Genomic DNA, 18,731 nt, shown 5'->3' with positions numbered 1-18,731 from the left:
TAGTTTCAGATAACCATGAATGTTATGAAGAAAGTAAAGCAAGAAAAAAAATATGAGAAGGAATCACGAGAACTATTTCAGATTGGGTAGTCAGGGAAGGTCTCTTGGAGGAGGTGACATTTGAGCAGATATGTAAATGTTAAGAAGCCGTGCAAAATTATGGGGACTGAATATTATAGGGAGAGGGAACAAGCTACTGCAAAATTCCAAGGTGCAAAGTACTTTGTGGTGAATTAAAATTAAAAATTAATAAATAAAAAATATTCTCTGTAGGCCATATAAAATATTGTGGGTTCAGTTTGGCCCAAGATGCCGATTTATGTCAGAAAACTGATAGATATTAAAAACTGATAAGAGAGGGACTTCCCTGGCAGTCCAGTGGGTTAGACTCTGCGCTCCCAATGCAGGGGGCCTGGGTTCGATCCCTGGTCAGGGAACTGGATCCCGCATGCATGCTGCAGCTAAGAAGTCTGCATGCTGCAACAAAGAGTCCACATGCCACAATGAAGAGCCTGCATGCCGCAACTAAGACCCAGTGCAGCCTAAATAAAAACAAAAAAAACCACAAAAACTGATAGAGATAAGAAGCAGCCCAGGACTGCGTCCTGAGACACTTAAACATTTAGAAGTTGAGCCGAGCAGAAAGCACCAGCAGAGGAGGTTGAGAAGGAGTAGCCTGTGAGGCATAAAATCCAATGCAGTGTCCTGTAGTGTCCTCGAAGCCAGGAAAGAGGGATATTTCAGTGGGGTGTGGTCCGCTGTGTCCAGTGCTGCTTAGAGGTTGAATAAGACGAGATTGTGTGTCTATTGGATTTGGCAATGTGGAGGTTATTGATGATCTTGGTAATAACAGATTCAGTGGAGTGGTGAGGATGGAGGCTAGATCAGAGTAGATTTCAGAGTATTTGTGGTAGGGAAGAACAGATGATTGTAGATAACTTTTAAAGAAGTTTTTCTTGGTGGAGGGAAGGGATGAGCAAAGAAATCAGTGGTCTTGGAGTTCAGAGAATAGAGAGATCACTATGGCCAAGGATGTGGACCTTGAGCTGTGTTTTTAAGTATAAGTAGAATTTGGATCCAAAAAGGGGATTAAAGAGAATAGGTACTGTCATATACACCCAAAAAGAATGAGTGAGATCTCTATGAACTGGTAAGGATTGATTTAGGTGAAAAAAGCAAGGTGCCTAAGAATGTATATTCTGTGCTATCTTTTGTGTAGAAAGAAGGGGAAATAAGAATGTCTGAATATATTTATTTATTTTCCCAAACATATACACACACAGAGGAAAGATAAACCAGGTGCCACTGAAGTGGTTACCTACGGGTGGTGAGTGGGAATGTAGTGGAGGGGGATGGGTTTGGAAATAGGACTTCTGAAGATACCTGTCTGTAAAGTTTGACTTTTGAATGATGTAAATGTTTTACATACTCAAAACTAAAATTCAATAAAAAAGGATAAAATGAAAAATCTTGAAATTAAATACAATCAAAAGGACCTAACTGTATATCAAATTGATAACATAACCATACAGATAAATAACTTAGTACAAGTAACGTTTGAACACAGTACTCTGGTTCTTTAGTAGATATACTCTAAGGACAAAAAGAACTGCAAATAAATATTGTACTTTATTTATAGGTTTATTGTTAGTAAAAATATTGATGTAATTCTGAAACCTTTAGGATCAAAGAAGTAAATGTGTTAATGTTATTAGGAACCAAAGTATTCACCATAAGGAGATACAAATATTAAATAACAGAAGATAAGGAGAAACCCTATAATGTAAATTTTTAATTTATTTTTTGGCTGCACCATGCGGCCTGTGGGATCTTAGTTCCCCGACCAGGGATTGAACCTGCATCCCCGGCATTGGAAGCACGGAGTCTTAACCGCTGGACTGCCAGGAAAGTCCCATAATTTTGAATTGGGCATTTCGGTATGACAACATGATTTTTTAAAGTCCTAGCTAGACACTAAAGATGAGCATTGAGTATACCTCAATGTGCCCAGATCATGGCTTCTAAATTACAATTCCGCAGTAGAGGAACTATGAAGCCCCTTGAAGAAATGGCCAATTATTCCGGGTCTGTGCCAGAGAAAGTACAACATCCTCAAAGGCTACAAGGTCATATCAGAATAATACAGGAGCTGGTTTGAAGGGATTTCAAATTTGTGACAATTTGTGACCAAATTTGTGACAATTTGCACACCAAAAAGAATAAGAATAATATTAGATTTTGGCAGAGTGGATTAAAAAGGAAATCCACAACTCCATAATGATAGTCAAAAAGAAATAAAGAAGACCAGTTTGTGGGCTGAGAGAGGGGGGCAGGAGGTGGGTGTGGTTATAAAAGGGCACCATAAGGGATCTGGAACTGTTCAGTATCTTGACTGTGATGTTGAGTAGACGAACATATACATGTAATAAAATTGTATAGAACTTACACAGACACACGCAAATGAATACAAATCAAACTGGGAAAATTCAAACAAGATAGGTTGACTGTATCAATGTCAATATCCTGATTGTGATATTATACTATAGTTTTGTAAAATGTTACCATTGAGGGAAAGTGGGCAAAGAGGACAAGGAATCTCTTGATATTATTTCTTTCTTTCTTTTTTTTTTTTTTTTTTTTTTACTGAAATGTATTCCTTAACTACTACCACCTTTGGAGAAGCTGAACCTGACATGCCCAGTGTACTGCTGGGTACGAGTTAGCGTCTGAAATCTGGCTCATAGAATGCTTAGTGAAATCCAGGCCCTGTGCTGTGGCTAGATGCTTAAACCTTGGTTTCACACATCTATGTCTGAGGAGAATAAACTGGGCCCCCCAAACTCCTTTTTTCCTTCCAAGTGAATTAAGATATGGGGAACACAGAGTGGGGCAAGAAGTGACTTAGGTAGGAAGTGTACCACCAAGACTTCCCAGAACTCTAGCTTTCATGATAATATTCACACCAAAACCCTGTTTCCCTTATAGAGGAACGATGCCCTTGAAAGTGTAGCCTTTTTTGATGAGGTTCCGTAATTCCATCTTCCTGGCACAGAAAAGATCATCTAGATTGTTAGCCCCTTTGGGTAAGCTTCTCAGCCTGAAGTCTGTACTCTCACCGGGGAAGTTCTTAACCTAAAGCTTGGCTCAAATGCTCCCCCAAGCCAGCCTTCATGCTCCCCCTTTTCCTAACGCTCTTGGCTATGAATAGAGCATCTAGGCTCCCACTGCCTTTTTGTATAAACCCCCCCCCTTCACCTTCTGTCTGTCTTGTTGGTTTCCTTTGATGCATGATGGAACACAGAGAGTGGAGCCTACAGGAGAAAAATGAATGAACTAGCTGTGACACTGGAAACAGGCTGCTTCTTGCTTATAATTTTGAACTGGGAGTTAGGAGATAAACGGTTTCTCATCCACTGAAAAAAGAGTTCAGTTGTTTCACTTTAAATTATGCTGCTAAAAGGCATGTAGCAACTTCTGGGAATAAATGAACAATTTGGAGAATTTCCATCTCTTCTAGTCTTGGTTTGGATAGGGGTTAAGAGCGTGCAGCCTGAGGCTGAAGCACTGCATGTTTCATTTTCATCCAACCGCCTGTAATCCGCAGCCCTTCCCTTAACCTGTAGGAATTAATTTATTTTTCATGTTGCAGCATGGGTCTCACTCCTTGGTGAGGCTGTCCCCAACCATTCTATTCCCACTGTGCTCACTTTATTCTTAATGACTGTAACACTTAACTGCTTTTTACTACTCTTTTGGTCTTGAGCATATGTTACTTGATACTATATCGTTTCTTCTCACAGGAAATGACTCATCTGTTCTACTAGATTCTCTGCCTCCACAGCTGAGGGACTGAGTCTTAGAGATCTGTGTATTCCTCTGTAGCACCTCACACGGCACCATGTACCATTTACCATGAGCAGAATGGACTGACTCAGTATCTGATTGTTCTGCACAGCAGAGCAGTTTAGGGTCCTTCTTGCAGGAGCCTGCAATCTCAGATGGGTACAGATAGACATAGAGAAACCCTACACAGGGATGTGGATAAATGACCAAATATATTCCCTGGGGGAAGCACAGGGCAGGAGGTCGAGTGCCCAAGGCAGATGGATGGAGGGAAGTAAGCGCCTGGTTTTAATTCCATTTTTCTCATTAAAATGCCGTTCTTGCATCCTTGGTCTCTTTCCACAGAATCCTGCCATCAGCATCACTGAAAATGTGCTGCATTTCAAAGGTCAGTATCCTGGCAAATGTTCTCAGTCCTCTACACAGTTAAGAGACATAGTGGTGGTTGCTTTTTATTTTTATCTGTTTATTTTATTCACTTTCTGTTGATGCTCACCACTCTGATACTTGTGGGATAAGCTAGAATGTTTTGCGACGTATGATTAGAAAAGTCAGTAATTTGTTTAATATCCTGTTTTCCCCTGGGAGAGGCAGTAGATATAGAGAAAAGGTATCATGGGCTAGAAAATAGATTTATATCTTCTAGCTCTAAATCTGCGACCACCTCGGACAACTTATTCACTTCTCTGGACCTATAAAATGAGGGTATTGGGTTATAATCTGTGTTTCTCAAACTTGAGGATCCAAGGACACCTGAACACACGTCCACAGGATCCTCCAGGGCCATAGACCCTAGATTAAGAAACGTGTTATGGATTAAATATGGTCACTTTAAGTGGTATTTAGCTCCATTGCAGCTGTGAACACAGTCGCAAACACTGAACTCCTGCGGTAGTACTTGATTATAAGGTAGCCATCTAGATGACCCAGAATATGATTCTTTTTAAAAATATTATAACAAAACCCCCCAAATAGAAATTTTCTTAGTGAGACTTTGTGACTCCCTGATATACTTACAGACCAGTTTAATAAGCACTGCACTCTCGATGACATCTAAAAGCTTTCCAGCTCTGACAGTCTTTGATTCTGTGAATCTGCCTCCATCTCCTTCCTCCTCAGTTCACCAGCAAATTTTCTGCTGTGCCTAAGAGGGTAGGTCTGGATTCATTGTTACCCAGTAGGGTAACAGTGATAACAGGGTGGGATTCTCCCTGCTCTCTCTCTGTTCTGGTTCCTTGGAATGTCGTTAGTAAGTGACTGGGATTATGGGAGATTGAAGAGTTTCTGCTTTACATGAGACTCCATCTACCTTAATATACTTGCCTGAAACACAACCTGGCTTTTGAATCTACTTTTCCAGGTGAGAGCAGTGGTGGTGGCAGCTCAGATTTTGAGGGGGAGCTAAACATTTGAAAGGAAGTTAAAATGATAAAAGTGTGTCTTGCCACGTGAAGCTTATAGACTGTCCTACCTTAAGGAATTTATGGTCTTAGAGAATGGTAGCCACCTGTAGCACATATTAGGCAAGTCATACCACATATGACCAGATGAAGAAAGATAATCGCAGGAGGGAACCAAGTGAGAGAGTCAGAGGGCAGGGACGTCCCGCAGTCACTGGCTCCTAGGCACAGCACCTGCTTGCTTTGGGGAAAGGAGCCATGTCAAGGCACAGGAATGGCATGATGGTCACCCTGAGGACTTTCCTCCTAGTTCCATTTGTCCTCAGGAATGAGCTGAGAAAATGTTATTTTTCTTTTTTGTTCCATTTGGGATGTGCTAAAGGAAAAGTCAGCTGCTCCATCATCTACCCCTGGTTGGAAGGTGTTAAATTTACAGCTTTCTTTGAGACAGTCCAGCATTTCTGTGTACCCTGTGGCTTTCCTTAACCGCAGTCAAGATAATACACCTACTTGATTTTTCTCTGCTGTGGATTCAGAGCCAAAGTAAATGTGAAAGTTAAATTTATATCTATGTGTTACCTTTGGCTTTGCTTTCTGTATTCCTTTTCCTGCCTGTTATTTGTACTGGGCATCATTGAGGCCGCATTCGAAGATTAAGTAAATGCTCTGGAACTGCTCACCAGAAAGACATAAGGAGATAAACTTTTGTCCAGGATTTAGCTTATCTAGCTGTTGAGTAGCTCTGCTCACAAGCCCCCACTCATTTGCAGGACCCATTAATATTTGCATATCCCTGAAAGAACTGCACTAAGCTAACATTTGAATGGCCTCGCTCTGCACAAGTTCACGGTAACCCACATTTCTTTCTTTATAGCTCAGGGGCATGGTGCCAAAGGAGACAATGTTTATGAATTTCACCTGGAGTTCTTAGACCTTGTGAAGCCAGAGGTATGTTCTTTCCTTCCTCACTTCCCTGTACATTTTAAGAAATAAATACTCGTAGTTTTGTGAAATGGGGAGCAAGGATTCTGGGGAAGAAGAAGATAAACCAAAGTAGAATATACTTTTGTTTGGAATAGAGCCCAGGTTTTAGCTTCAGAGGAAGAGGAAAGTTGGAGAACCTGAGTCGAATCCGGGCTCTGCCATTTATTAGTGGTGTGAATAATTCTCCTCACCTCTTTGAGTTTCAGTTTCCTCATGTGTTACGTGAAGGATTGGGTTAAGTGATCTCTATGGTTCTTTCCAGCTCTGAGATTCTTAATAGTCAGCAGTGGTTTAAGGGGTAGAGAATCTGTCTGGGGCTTGCTTTGGAGGCAAAGGGAGAAGCCATATAGAAGAATGATGAGCTGGAACAGCCCCTAAGAATTTGAGTTTAGTTGAGAAGACTCTGTAGTGAAAGACTCCCTGTGAAAAAGTTGTAACTGATACAGTACAGTTCTGGCCTTGAGGCAGGCCTTTCTAAAACAATGCCAGAAACCAATGACCATTTGAATTGAGTCATCTTCATGGGAGGAAAATTTGGAAGGTAATGGTGCACTTGAGAAGGTGATTGGATGTAGTGCCTTGCATGATGTAGATCTGGTAGGACGTTCATGCCAGTTTCTGCTAGGATAACCAGGAACTATCTGCCTTTCTTATCTCGCTTTCCTCCTGTGTCATTCACGGGGGGAACCAGAGAAAGACATGGCTGTTTTTACCAGTTCTTCCTTGTACCAGCCTTGGTCTGGATGTTTTCTTTGCTTCAGGACTTTTAGGAACAAAGAAGGAAGGGGAGTAAGTATACAGTGCAGCTTCTCTGTATGGCCACAGTGGTTTGTACAGTTTCAGGGGAAGGAGCGGGGGATGTGGGAGGGCATTCTCACGTTCTTGCTTTCTCTCCTAGCTGGTTTACAAACTGACCCAGAGGCAGGTGAACATCACGGTACAGAAGAAGGTGAGCCAGTGGTGGGAGAGACTCACCAAGCAGGAGAAGCGCCCACTGTTTTTGGCCCCTGACTTTGATCGTTGGCTGGACGAGTCTGATGCTGAAATGGAGCTCAGAGCCAAGGTCAGTAAGGACCTTAGGATCTAGACAGAAGTCATGAGGAACCCAAGTTATTTGGGCCACCTCAGATATCTATCAGAATCTGATAGAATAAGGACAAAGTTATAAATTCCCTGAAAGACCTGGAGATGTGGTTTTATAGAAGTACTGGTCATGTATTTTGTAGACTGTCCCTCAATTGGGATTTGTTTGATGTTCTTCTCATGGTTAGCCTAGGGCGATGGGTTTTGGGGAGGAAGCCCACAGAGGTAAAGTGCCATTCTTATCATGTCATATCAAGAATATGTGCTATCAATATGACCTATCAGTGTTGATATTAATCTTGATCATCTGGCTGAGGTAATTTTTGGCAGGTTTCTCCCCTGTAAGGTTTCTCTACTGTAATGTTACTCCTCTCCTTCCTTTACTGTTCTCTTTGGAAGGAAGTCACTATGCATAGTCCACACTTAAGGAGTCAGGAATTATACTTCCCATTCTTAGGGTGGAGTATCTGTATACTTTATTTGGAATTCTTCTGCATGGGAGATTTTTCTGTTCTCTATCATTTATTTATTCAGTCATATATTTATATCAGTATGGACTCATGAATATTTGTTTTATAGTTTGGGTTATAATCCAATACTATGTTATTTATTTTGTTGCTCAAATTTTTCTAGCTTTGGCCACTGGAAGCTCTTGCAGTTGGCTCTTGTGTCCCTTTGACACAGCTCCATCATCATGGGCCTTTTTTTTTTTTTTTTAAAGAAATTAATCCTTAATTCCTGGCACTATAAGCTACGCCAGGTTTATCTCGTTTATTCCCTGCTCTGTTCTTTTTATTGGAGAATGGTAGTGGAAACCAAGATCTGGGTGCTAGGTGCGCTCATTGCCTCTGGGGTGTCATTGCTTTTAGGCCCTCTCAGCTGATAGAACAAGGAAATCTATTTGTGTATACTAACCCATGCGTATACACTTATCTATAAATATTTCCATATATATCCATCTATATCTATATTAACCTAGTATAAGTTCACACTGATGTTGGAGACGTGATTTTAGCTTCTGGAAAATTATATTATAGAGGTCTTAAAAATAAAATAGCAATCTATTTCCCGCCTTAAATTTCCATTTTGTTTCTACAACCATAACAAATTTTCTGGATGTCTTTTCCAGCTCCAGGATTTTAAGGCTGCCCACTTTGTAGTTTGGAAGCCAGCTGGTTGGTTTAATTCTGTGAGCATTGGATGGGCATTCTGTGATACCAGTGCTACCCAGTCAGGAGTCAGGCTTTTTGGCACCATGAGCTAGGACATTTTCCCCAAGGAAGCAAGGAGGTGGCTATGAGGGAGCCAGATCACTTATCCAGCATGGGGACTTCTGCAAGCATCTGGAAATTCTAACTTGTGTTCTTTTTTTTTTAAATTTATTTTTTATTGAAGTATAGTTGAAATACAATGTTGTGTTAATTACTGCTATATAGTAAAGTGACTCAGTTATACATATATATATTCTTTTTCACATTCCTTTCCATTACGGTTTATCACAGGATATTGAATGTAGTTCCCTGTGCTATACAGTAGTCTAACTTGTGTTCTTGGAAAACTTCTGTCCTAATTCTAGGAAGAAGAACGCCTAAATAAACTCAGAATTGAAAGCCAAGGCTCCCCTGAAAGTAAGTTGGCCTTGCTGCTGTGGTAGTTACCAGTTAACTTGTGACAGAGATGGGGGTATAGATGAGTGTGATGTGACAGGGGTGCTCGCATTGTGTAGGGGAGTTTATGAGAAATCCTTAATGTCCAATGCTTAAGCTGTGCACACCCACATCAAAAGTCTTACTTTTAAGGTTTTCCTTCTGTTGGGGGCCGAACATCATCTGAGTACACCAAGGTTGGTATAGCAGAATGGAAGAACCTCAGTCTCCTGGACTGGCCTAATAGGTGGGTGCTAGGTAGGGTGCTAGGTGGCAGCAAGTCCTGCAGAGGTGTGGAGATTACTGCATAGGTCCATGATTGCACTTCTTCCAGCCTGGTGTTTTTGTCCCAACTGAGATCATAATGGCTGTGGTTGTCAGCCTTAAAGATGGAAAGTATTCTGTATAGTCCTGCTGTTCATTAACCTTTTAAAAATCCAGTTCTATTTCTGTTTCTACCCAAGCAAGAAGCTCTGTAAGTGTATTATCGTCTGGGTATCGTAGATTAAATTCAGCAGCTATCTTACATTTGTGGCGTATGGAAAGCATTGCACTAGGCCCTTGAGATGTGGAGCCAGTGACTCCATCAGAGCACCTGTGCTCAAAGAGCTTCCGTTCTAGTAGGAGGACCATGCAGGTCTATACAAAACTAATGCTGAAAAGTAGAATAAGATAAGGGTTTCTCGTATGTCCTAAATTGAACTTTTTCAGTTTTAGTGGCACTTATTTGGCATGCCATAAGTAGGAAAGGGGAAAGTTTTAGAGCAGTGGTTTTCAAACTATGTTCCATGGTACCCCAGGGGTTTCCAGAGATGCTTTGGAGGGAGGGATAGGCCAAGCAAGCAGGTCTACTTCAATCAGAGCAGCTTGGCTTTTGTGTTTTATGTATTAGGGTTCTGAATAAAGTTTCCTTTGAAAAAGACATTTTATTGCTTTTTAAAAAAATTGAATAACCACTAATTTAGAGGAATTTTCTGCTTTAGAAAAGCAGAGGAGGGGAGAGGATTAGTGAAGGTGAAGAATAACAACATAAAAAGGCCACCTTGAGATTTGAATTAACTTTTTGGTGTTTTAGAGGGATAAACTTCTGAAATATGTAAAAATTCTTATATATGGATTTTTGAGGATCTTAGAAAAAGCTTTAACAGTTTTATCTAAATTCGTAAAGTTTCCTGATGAAAGAAGTTCTATATATGGGGAAGTGTAATAAATTTTTGTAGTTTTGAAGTAAAAAAATTTAATTAGTTAAATGTTGCTACAAGTCTGACTTTTTTGGCCCCTTAGGATAAGGCTATTTTTGATTGACCACACTAATCGTGATTATTTGAGCATCAACCAAGTGTCTATGCAGAATATCTCTGTAGCAACATTGATATGTGGCTACAAAAATATGTAGGTAGGAATACATATGTAGCAGCAACACCCGAACTCTGTAGTTCTTCTCAAGAATTATCCTTTCCTTTGCCCTACTCCTTTGACTCAGCCATGACTCTGTCTAAGCTCCTTACTCCTTCCTTAATTCCATAGTTGGCTCTGTCTTCACAAACTCTTAGGCTGCAGACAAAATTAATGTCCCTTATTCTCCTTCCTGCCTCTTGGTTTGTAATTTTCCTCCTTTGGTTATATCCTCATTCTACCATCTTTCAAAGCCCAGATAAGATACCATCTCAGCCGTGCAGACTTGCCTGATACATGCTTCTCCAGCCTAAAGTCATTTTTCTCACCTTGAAATTTTCACAAGACATTACCTATCACTCTCAATCTTGTAATATGGTTTTTAGATTGTAAACTCTTTGAGGGCAGCATCATGTCTTAACCATCCTTGAATCTCAGTAGTGCTACTCACAGTATCTTGTATATTGTAGGTATTCAGTTAATGCTTGTTTAGATGGATATATGAGCAAATATCAGAATTTTTTAATTACAGTTTCTATCTCTTTGAGCTAGTTTGACCTACATGACCTAAAAAAATTCTAGAAAAGAAGAAACTGTAGATTATATTAAGATGACAAGAGCAAGAGCTGAGTATAGCTTTATTTCCTTTTAATGCCTCCTTAGCTAGTCAGTCATTCTTTGCCAGAAGTAATTTTTCTTTTTCCCTCTTGGATTTGTTAAGTCTGTATACTTACTCTTCAATGCTGTGAGGGGAAAGACTGCTGAACACATACCTTGGACTACAGTGTTCCTTATAATTTTTCCTTATCTGTTTTTCTGTGGGACCAGGAGCCCAGGTTGTTGCAGACCTGGGCCAGGTATTTTTGGGGGAGCTTAGGGCACCCAAGTAGTAAAGAGGGATGAAGTCATCCGAGTATGCCCCACATACCCATCTCCTGCTGTGACTACTGCTTTTAACAGCTTACCACCTTGCTTTGCTTTTCAGCTCTTGCAAGCTTGAAGAAAGGATACCTGTTCATGTATAATCTAGTGCAGTTCTTGGGATTCTCCTGGATATTTGTCAACATGACTGTGCGGTTCCTTATCTTGGGAAAAGGCAAGTGCAAAATTTCAAGGCTAGTTTTCTTTTTTCAGTAGTTTGGCCCCCTATTCACCAAAAGTAACAGTCTCTGCCTTTGGTATTAACAATACCACCACTCCCACCCCCTACCCCCCCACCATATTTGTGTAGCACTTCATGCCTTTCATTGTATGTTCACATCTTTCACTTCCCTTGGCCTTGTGAAACAGGCAGACTGGATGTTCTGTCCATTTAATAGATGAGAAAACAGGCTTGGAGATGGTCAAAGAAATGATCCACATCCACACAGCTAGCCAGGGGTACATCTTGGGCTGACATCCCTTTCTTATTCACTGCTTGATAGTTCATTTATAACTAAATAAATTGATGTGATACTCACAGTGTCAAAGTTATACAAGTCCTTAAGGGATCTCACCCCTTTGGAGCCTAAATAGACTAAATGGACTATTGTAAAACTGAATGAAAAGACTATCATAAAGATATTAGTTCTTGGGGCTTCCCTGGTGGCGCAGTGGTTAAGAATCTGCCTGCCAAGGCAGGGGACATAGGTTTGAGCCCTGGTCTGGGAAGATCCCACATGCCACAGAGCAACTAAGCCCGTGCGCCACAACTAGTGAGCCTGCGCTCTAGAGCCCATGAGCTGCAACTACTGAGCCCCCGTGCCACAACTACTGAGGCCTGCGCGCCTAGAGCCCATGCTCCGCAACAAGAGAAGCCACCGCAATGAGAAGCCCACGCACTGTAATGAAGAGTAGCCCCCGCTCGCCGCAACTAGAGAAAGCCCACGCACAGCAACGAAGACTCAACTCAGCCAAAAATAAATAAATAAAATAAATAAAAATTTATATTAAAAAAAAAGATATTAGTTCTTGCTAAATTAATTTATATGTTTAACAGAATTCTGGCCAAAGTAAATGACAACAGAACATTTTTGAGAATATGATCTAAAGTATTCTGAAATTTTATTGTGAACAATAAATAGATAATAAAATTTGAGGGAAGAAAGGGTAATGGGAGAGGACTTTCTCTACCTGATATGAAAGAATGTAATTAAAATAGTGTAGTGCTAGTATAAGAATAGACTAATTAATAGAGCAGATTAAGTGGCTCAGAAATAGGTCTTATGTTTTATATATATATATCTATCTCCAGATTATGGATATGATAAAAAAAAAGGAATCATGAATCAGTGGAAGGGAAAATACTTTCCAATCATTTTTTTTTTTTATTAGATGGAAAATGTTTCCAAGGAAAATTGGTTAGGTTTGGGAGGCAGATAATCTGTTTGACTCTTCTCACACTGTATACAAAAATAAATCCCCCCAAAGGATTTAGGAGCCATATATCAAAAAGTTAAGTCATAATAGAAGATAAAGTAAATTTTTATAAAATCACATGTGGAGGGTTAGGAGTTTCTAACCTTAAAAGTGATAGAAGAAATCATGAAGAAAAAGGTCAATGTATTTGACTACATAAAATGCCTAAATTTCTATATATGTAAAAACATCCAGCCAAAACAACATTAAAGATTAAAAGCATATTGAGTTGAGCAAAATGGGGATGGAGGGTTGGTGGAAAATTGCAACAAATATCGGCAAGGGTTGTTTTTTTTTTACATATAAAGAACTTGTACAAATTGATTTTAAAATGTGAAAATTCCACCCAATAGATAAATAAGGGTCATATACAGGCTGTTCATAAGAGGAAATAAAACTAATTCAGCACACAACAAAATGTTTAACTCAGTAATGGTGAAGGAAATGAAAAATATTATTTTTTATGTATCAATTTTGCAAAGTTGTAAAAGACACCTAATTCAAGATAACATATGCTAAAACAAAGACAACAGTGGCTACTGGGAGGGTCCATAAGTACAGCAACTCTTTGGGAAAATCATTTTGCAAGGTGCATTGAGAACCTTAACTGTTCATAGCCTTGAACTTGGTTATTTCATTTCTGGAAATATGTTCTAAAGAAATAATTGAAACTACAAGAAAAGCTTTTTCAAAAAGATACACATTTATGGCATTATTTGTATTAGTGACAAATTACAAACTACCTAAATGTCCATCACTGAAGGATTGGTTTAGATTGTTCACTCAGTGGAATGTTGTAAAGCAAATATAAAGTATTTAAAGAGGTTATAATAATATGGAAGAATAATTATGATGGGCTAAAAAGGTAACATATAAATTTGTTTTTCCAGTTTGATCACACCAATATAAAAAGGAGAAAAAAACTGAACCAATAAATGTGAAATGATTGGAAGAAAAGGCACCATTTTCATATGGTTTGAAAAGATCATTTAAAATTTTTTCCTTATTTTTTAAAGTAAATGTGAGGAAAAATATAAGCATAATGGAAAATATAAACTATTTAAAAAGAGAAAAAAATCCTGTAGACTATTTTACTCTTCAGTCCTAAATTTTCCCATCTGAGTTTTGTGAAGGTGAATTGCAGTTAGCTCCAGATTCTTGCGAAAGAAGTGCACGTTGTTTTTCCAGCCTTCTTAATACCTTGGAATTCTGCAAAGCACAGTAGCAGGCTAGTGAACAACTTCCCAAATGCCTAGTATCTTATAGTCATGTGTAACCAGAGGTCTACAGATGAGTTATTTAAAGAAACGAAGTCTCAGACAGTTGTTCTCAGATCTGTAGCTCTTACTAGTATGAATTTATCACAAGTCCCATGGAATGACTAGGTACATTCAAATTCATAAATAATTTATTTAACCTAACATAGTTGGATCGATTCTGAATGTTCAAGCCTGCTAGCTGTTAGGTGATCCACTCCAAAAGCTGCTAAGTCATCTGGGTCATGTGTTTAAGCTGCCTGGATTTGTAATTTCTATTTTGGCTCTGAGCCCCTTCCTAAACCACCTACTGGAATGGAGCTGCTGGTGTAATTCTTCTCTTATCTGTCCTCAAAGGTATAATAAGGACCTGGGCCTGGTACCCAGGGTCATAGTTTGCCCTTTGCAATTATCTCTTTTTGAATAAAGGATGTTGGTGAATGGCAAATTCTACACATGTACTTGTTTTTATCACGTAAACATGTATGTGCTAAACTTCTCATGCTAAGGAAATAGCAAACTCTTAGGTTTATGTAGAAACTCTTGTCTCTCTATTAATACTTTTTTATTAAATTAAAAAAATTTTCTAATTATTAAAATGTGTTAATTACTTAAAGACTTAAATAAAACAAAAGCTCTACCATAATCCCATCTATCAGAGCAACAGATTCTTGGCACCTTGTTGTATATCTTTCTAAACCCATATAACTTTCTTAGGAACAGTTCCTAAAGTGGAATTACAAGATTAAAGGGCAGATTATTTTTATTTTTATTTTATCTTATTTTATTTATTTATTTATTTTAAATGAATTTTTATTGGAGTATAGTTGCTTTACAATGTGTTAGGGGCAGATTGTTTTTAAGGATTCTGATTTATACTGCCCAGAAAGAGTATACTATTTTATACTACCACTATTTAAATCTATATCCATTAACATATGAGTGCCTTTTAGAACTTTTAAAAAGTTTTTTCAAATCATAAAAGTAATTGGGCTGATTTAAGTACATTTGGAAAATGGGAGAAAACCAGAGAGGAGGTGCGGTGGGATGGAAGGGGAGGTGAATAAGCCATTGTCCATCACTGTTAATATTTCCATATGTTTCCTTTTAGTCTTTTTTTTCTCCTGCAGTTAAAAATTATAGTCATACTGTGTGTACAATTTTGCATCTTGTTTTTAAAACAGTATTATAAGCGTGTTAATGTCATTAATATTCTTTATAACAGTCATTTTAGAAATCAGATTTCTATTCCTGAATTGAAACAAGGATGAATTTCCCATAAAATCAGAGGCAAAGCAGCAAGATCTTATTTTTATTTACCATATGCCGAATCTTAAGTCACAACTTTCTAGTTCAAAGTAATGGAGAACCTCATTTTTCAAAGATAATTTGTCCAAGAAATTAATAAGTGAATCCCCTGAAAAAGGATACCAGAATTTCATTGTAAATGGCAACAGAAACATTTGATTGGGATTTTGTCTTGACAAGGGACATTTAAAATTATGAATACATTTTTTATCTTATATATAGAAAAATTTAAATTGTAATTTTGTGTTACTTCTTCAAAGAAAAGAATTGGTCAAATTTTGAACTTACTCATTGGTGGAATTTTTCCGGCAAAATTATGCAATAACACTATATACCATTCTTCATTTTTTTGCATTTGACTTTGTAGCAGGATTGTAAAGTGGATCATTTTCGCGAAAATATTAGAGAGTTTTTTTAGTTTTTGCAAGGGGCTTGTTTTATTCATTTGATATTTAAACTGTATTCTTTTGAGGTGCCTGCAGTGTCATCTTTGTTGGTAAGGTGCCTAACTCTGCCATTTCTTAGAGGCACTACTTTAATAGGCAGAGAGGCAAGAATCCTACAACCTTCTACAATGTGCAGGACAAAGAACTGTCTTGCCCAAAATGTCAGTGGTGCCCTGGTTGAGAAACACTGCAAAGAGGAATGTAGGAATGCAGGATGTCAAGTGAGGATCAGTATGAAAAGTGAAGGATATTAAATTATGGACCACTCCAAATTGATACCACATTTGTTGTCCTCACATAAGGAATAACTGTCATTTAAATTGTTATGTAATATTCCATGAAATAGATATACTATGGTTTACTCAAACTTTCCATACTCTTAGGTTTATACCATTTCTGTTTTTTTTTTTTTTTTAAAGTCAGTTTTGGTTTTGTGTCTTTTAATTTTATTTATTTATTAATTTATGGCTGTGTTGGGTCTCCGTTTCTGTGCGAGGGCTTTCTCTAGCTGTGGCAAGCGGGGGCCACTCTTCATCGCGGTGCGCGGGCCTCTCACTATCGCGGCCTCTCTTGTTGCGGAGCACAGGCTCCAGACGCACAGGCTCAGTAGTTGTGGCTCACGGGCCCAGTGGCTCCACGGCATGTGGGATCTTCCCAGACCAGGGCTCGAACCCGTGCCCCCTGCATTGGCAGGCAGACCCTCAACCACTGCGCCACCAGGGAAGCCTCATTTCTGTTTTAATGCACTTAGAAATCTGTAATATTTCAGAGAAAAATCTTGTTGCTAAACTTTTGTTCTTTTTTCATTTTAGATTTTTAAGTTAGGATAGGTTCTCAATAAGAATTAATAGGATTAAATATATAAATACAATTAAGGTTTTTGAAAATTTTATTCTGTACTTTTATACTTCTGCATTTATTTGATTGTACAATTTTTGAGATTTTAAAAGGCTAGGTTGCAGTTGATATATGTGATATAGTTTTAGCTTTAAATTAAATGAGATAATGGATCTGAAAAGAATTATCATTGTGCTTGATACATAGATTTTTCAGCATATAATAACTGAGTGAAGTCTAGGTATGTGTCTCTTCTTGCCTTTTAAAACTGAGAAGGGCATACAGGGTTTATGTGTTAACTTTCTGGTAAACAGTAGAATTTACTCTTCAGGCCCATGGAGGGGTGAATAGTGAACTTGAATCTGACTGGATGTTTATCATACTTTTCCTAAAATTCCTTTCGTGTAAAGAGTTATCTAGTTTGCAAAATACTTCTGTTGGAATTTGCTGGTTGATTTACCCTTAATGTGTATTTGTTCCATAGAGTCCTTCTATGACACGTTCCACACCGTGGCTGACATGATGTATTTCTGCCAGATGCTGGCAGTTGTGGAAGCTATCAATGCAGCAATTGGAGTCACTAAGTCATCAGTGATACCTTCTCTTTTCCAGGTATTGAACAGTTGAGCTCGAGGGTGGGGAATGAAAGGTTTCAATGTTTATTTAGTAGGTATCCACACTTTGCTGGGAAGTCTCAGTTAGTAAAAATACCTATTTGCACAGGAATAGCATTGTTTTATCTGAACAAGTTGGAAAATGTGAAACCTGAGGGATATTTTTAAAAATAGACTTTTGCCATTTCAGGTCTATTTTATTGTTTATAATATCTTCGTGATATCACAAAGTTATAAAAAGAGCTTTAAAACTAGGGAAGCTTGATTCTCAGGCAGGAGTGGAAAACACTAACCTCTTCTTAGATAGGGGTGTGCCTGGTCTCCTACCACCTCAGGTCAATGAAGGTGGTGTAATACCTGGGAACTCTCTTCACTTTGGACTTTCTTCCATGTATGAAGGTGGCTCTTCTGACTCATGTGGGGAGTTTCCCCCCCACCCCCAGTACATCTAGGTTGTTTCCTAATATTTGGAAGATTGCTATTAGGAATGGGACATCAAAGTCTTTCAGCCTCCTTGCCTTGTTCCCTAACTATGCAGTTACACATTATTAGATACCACCAACCCAGACTCGGGGAATCAGGTGACTGTTGGCTAGTCTCTTCTGGATGCTGTTTTTATAGTTCAGCCCTTTTCTGGCATATCAGCTCTGGCATTCTGATAGTATCAGTTGCATGGTAAAGGATGTTAATACAGTAGCCTTGTTATTTCTTGGTTTTCCGTCCTTGGAAAGAGGTTGTTTTGTTTAGTTCAAAAAAATAAAAGTGGATAGTGAGTGACCCACTAATATGGAATAATACTTTTTTATGTCAAAGACTAGTACAAATAAGCATCAGGGTAGAATTTCTAGGGCAAGATAGGTTCGGTGTCATCACATCACATGCCTCCAGGGCATGCCATTCATGTAGAATACAATGTGAGTGAAGCCTTTTGGAGTTGGGCAATACCACATGTGCCAACATGGATGAATCTTGGGACTGTCACATTGAGTAAGAAGCAAGTCAGAGTATAATACATAGAGTATGATTTCAGAAAGTTTAAAATCAAGCAAAATGAAACAATATACTGTTGAGGAATACATACGTAAGTAGTAAAACTATAAAGACAAGCAGTGGAATGGTTAACGCAAGATAGTAGTTACTGGGACTTCCCTGGTGGTCCAGTGGTTAAGAATCTGCCTTCCAATACAGGGGACGAAGTTTCGATCCCTGGTCGGGCAACTAAGCCCGCGCGCCACAACTAGAGAGAAGCCTGCATGCCTCAACGAAAGATCCCGCATGCTGCACCTAAGACCCAAAGCAGCCAAAAATAAATAAATATTAAAAAAAAAAAAAAAAAAAAAAGATAGTAGTTACTTACTATGGGGAGGGAGGGAGTGTGCCACACTGGTAACGTTCTGTTTCTTAACTTATGTTATGCAGACACAGATACTCACTTGGCAGTATTCTTTAAACTGCGTTTGAACGTGTGTAATACATACACACACACACACACACACACACACACACACACACACGTCTGTCC

At 38.8% G+C, this 18,731-nt stretch overlaps 1 protein-coding gene across 1 annotated transcript in view; it reads left to right on the top strand.

The window, feature by feature from the left end:
* HACD3 (3-hydroxyacyl-CoA dehydratase 3) overlaps positions 1-18,731 on the top strand; it is a 32,293-nt gene that overhangs the window by 6,114 nt on the left and 7,448 nt on the right. The window contains exons 2-7 of the mRNA XM_059915501.1: positions 4,189-4,231; positions 6,118-6,191; positions 7,126-7,290; positions 8,887-8,938; positions 11,337-11,447; positions 17,080-17,207. Of these exons, the coding sequence (XP_059771484.1) occupies positions 4,189-4,231; positions 6,118-6,191; positions 7,126-7,290; positions 8,887-8,938; positions 11,337-11,447; positions 17,080-17,207 (573 nt within the window). The remainder of the gene's footprint in view (positions 1-4,188; positions 4,232-6,117; positions 6,192-7,125; positions 7,291-8,886; positions 8,939-11,336; positions 11,448-17,079; positions 17,208-18,731) is intronic.

The sequence above is a fragment of the Balaenoptera ricei genome, chromosome 2, assembly GCF_028023285.1.
Source record: "Balaenoptera ricei isolate mBalRic1 chromosome 2, mBalRic1.hap2, whole genome shotgun sequence".
NCBI lineage: Eukaryota > Metazoa > Chordata > Mammalia > Artiodactyla > Balaenopteridae > Balaenoptera > Balaenoptera ricei.
This window is presented reverse-complemented; position numbering and strand designations above follow the sequence as displayed.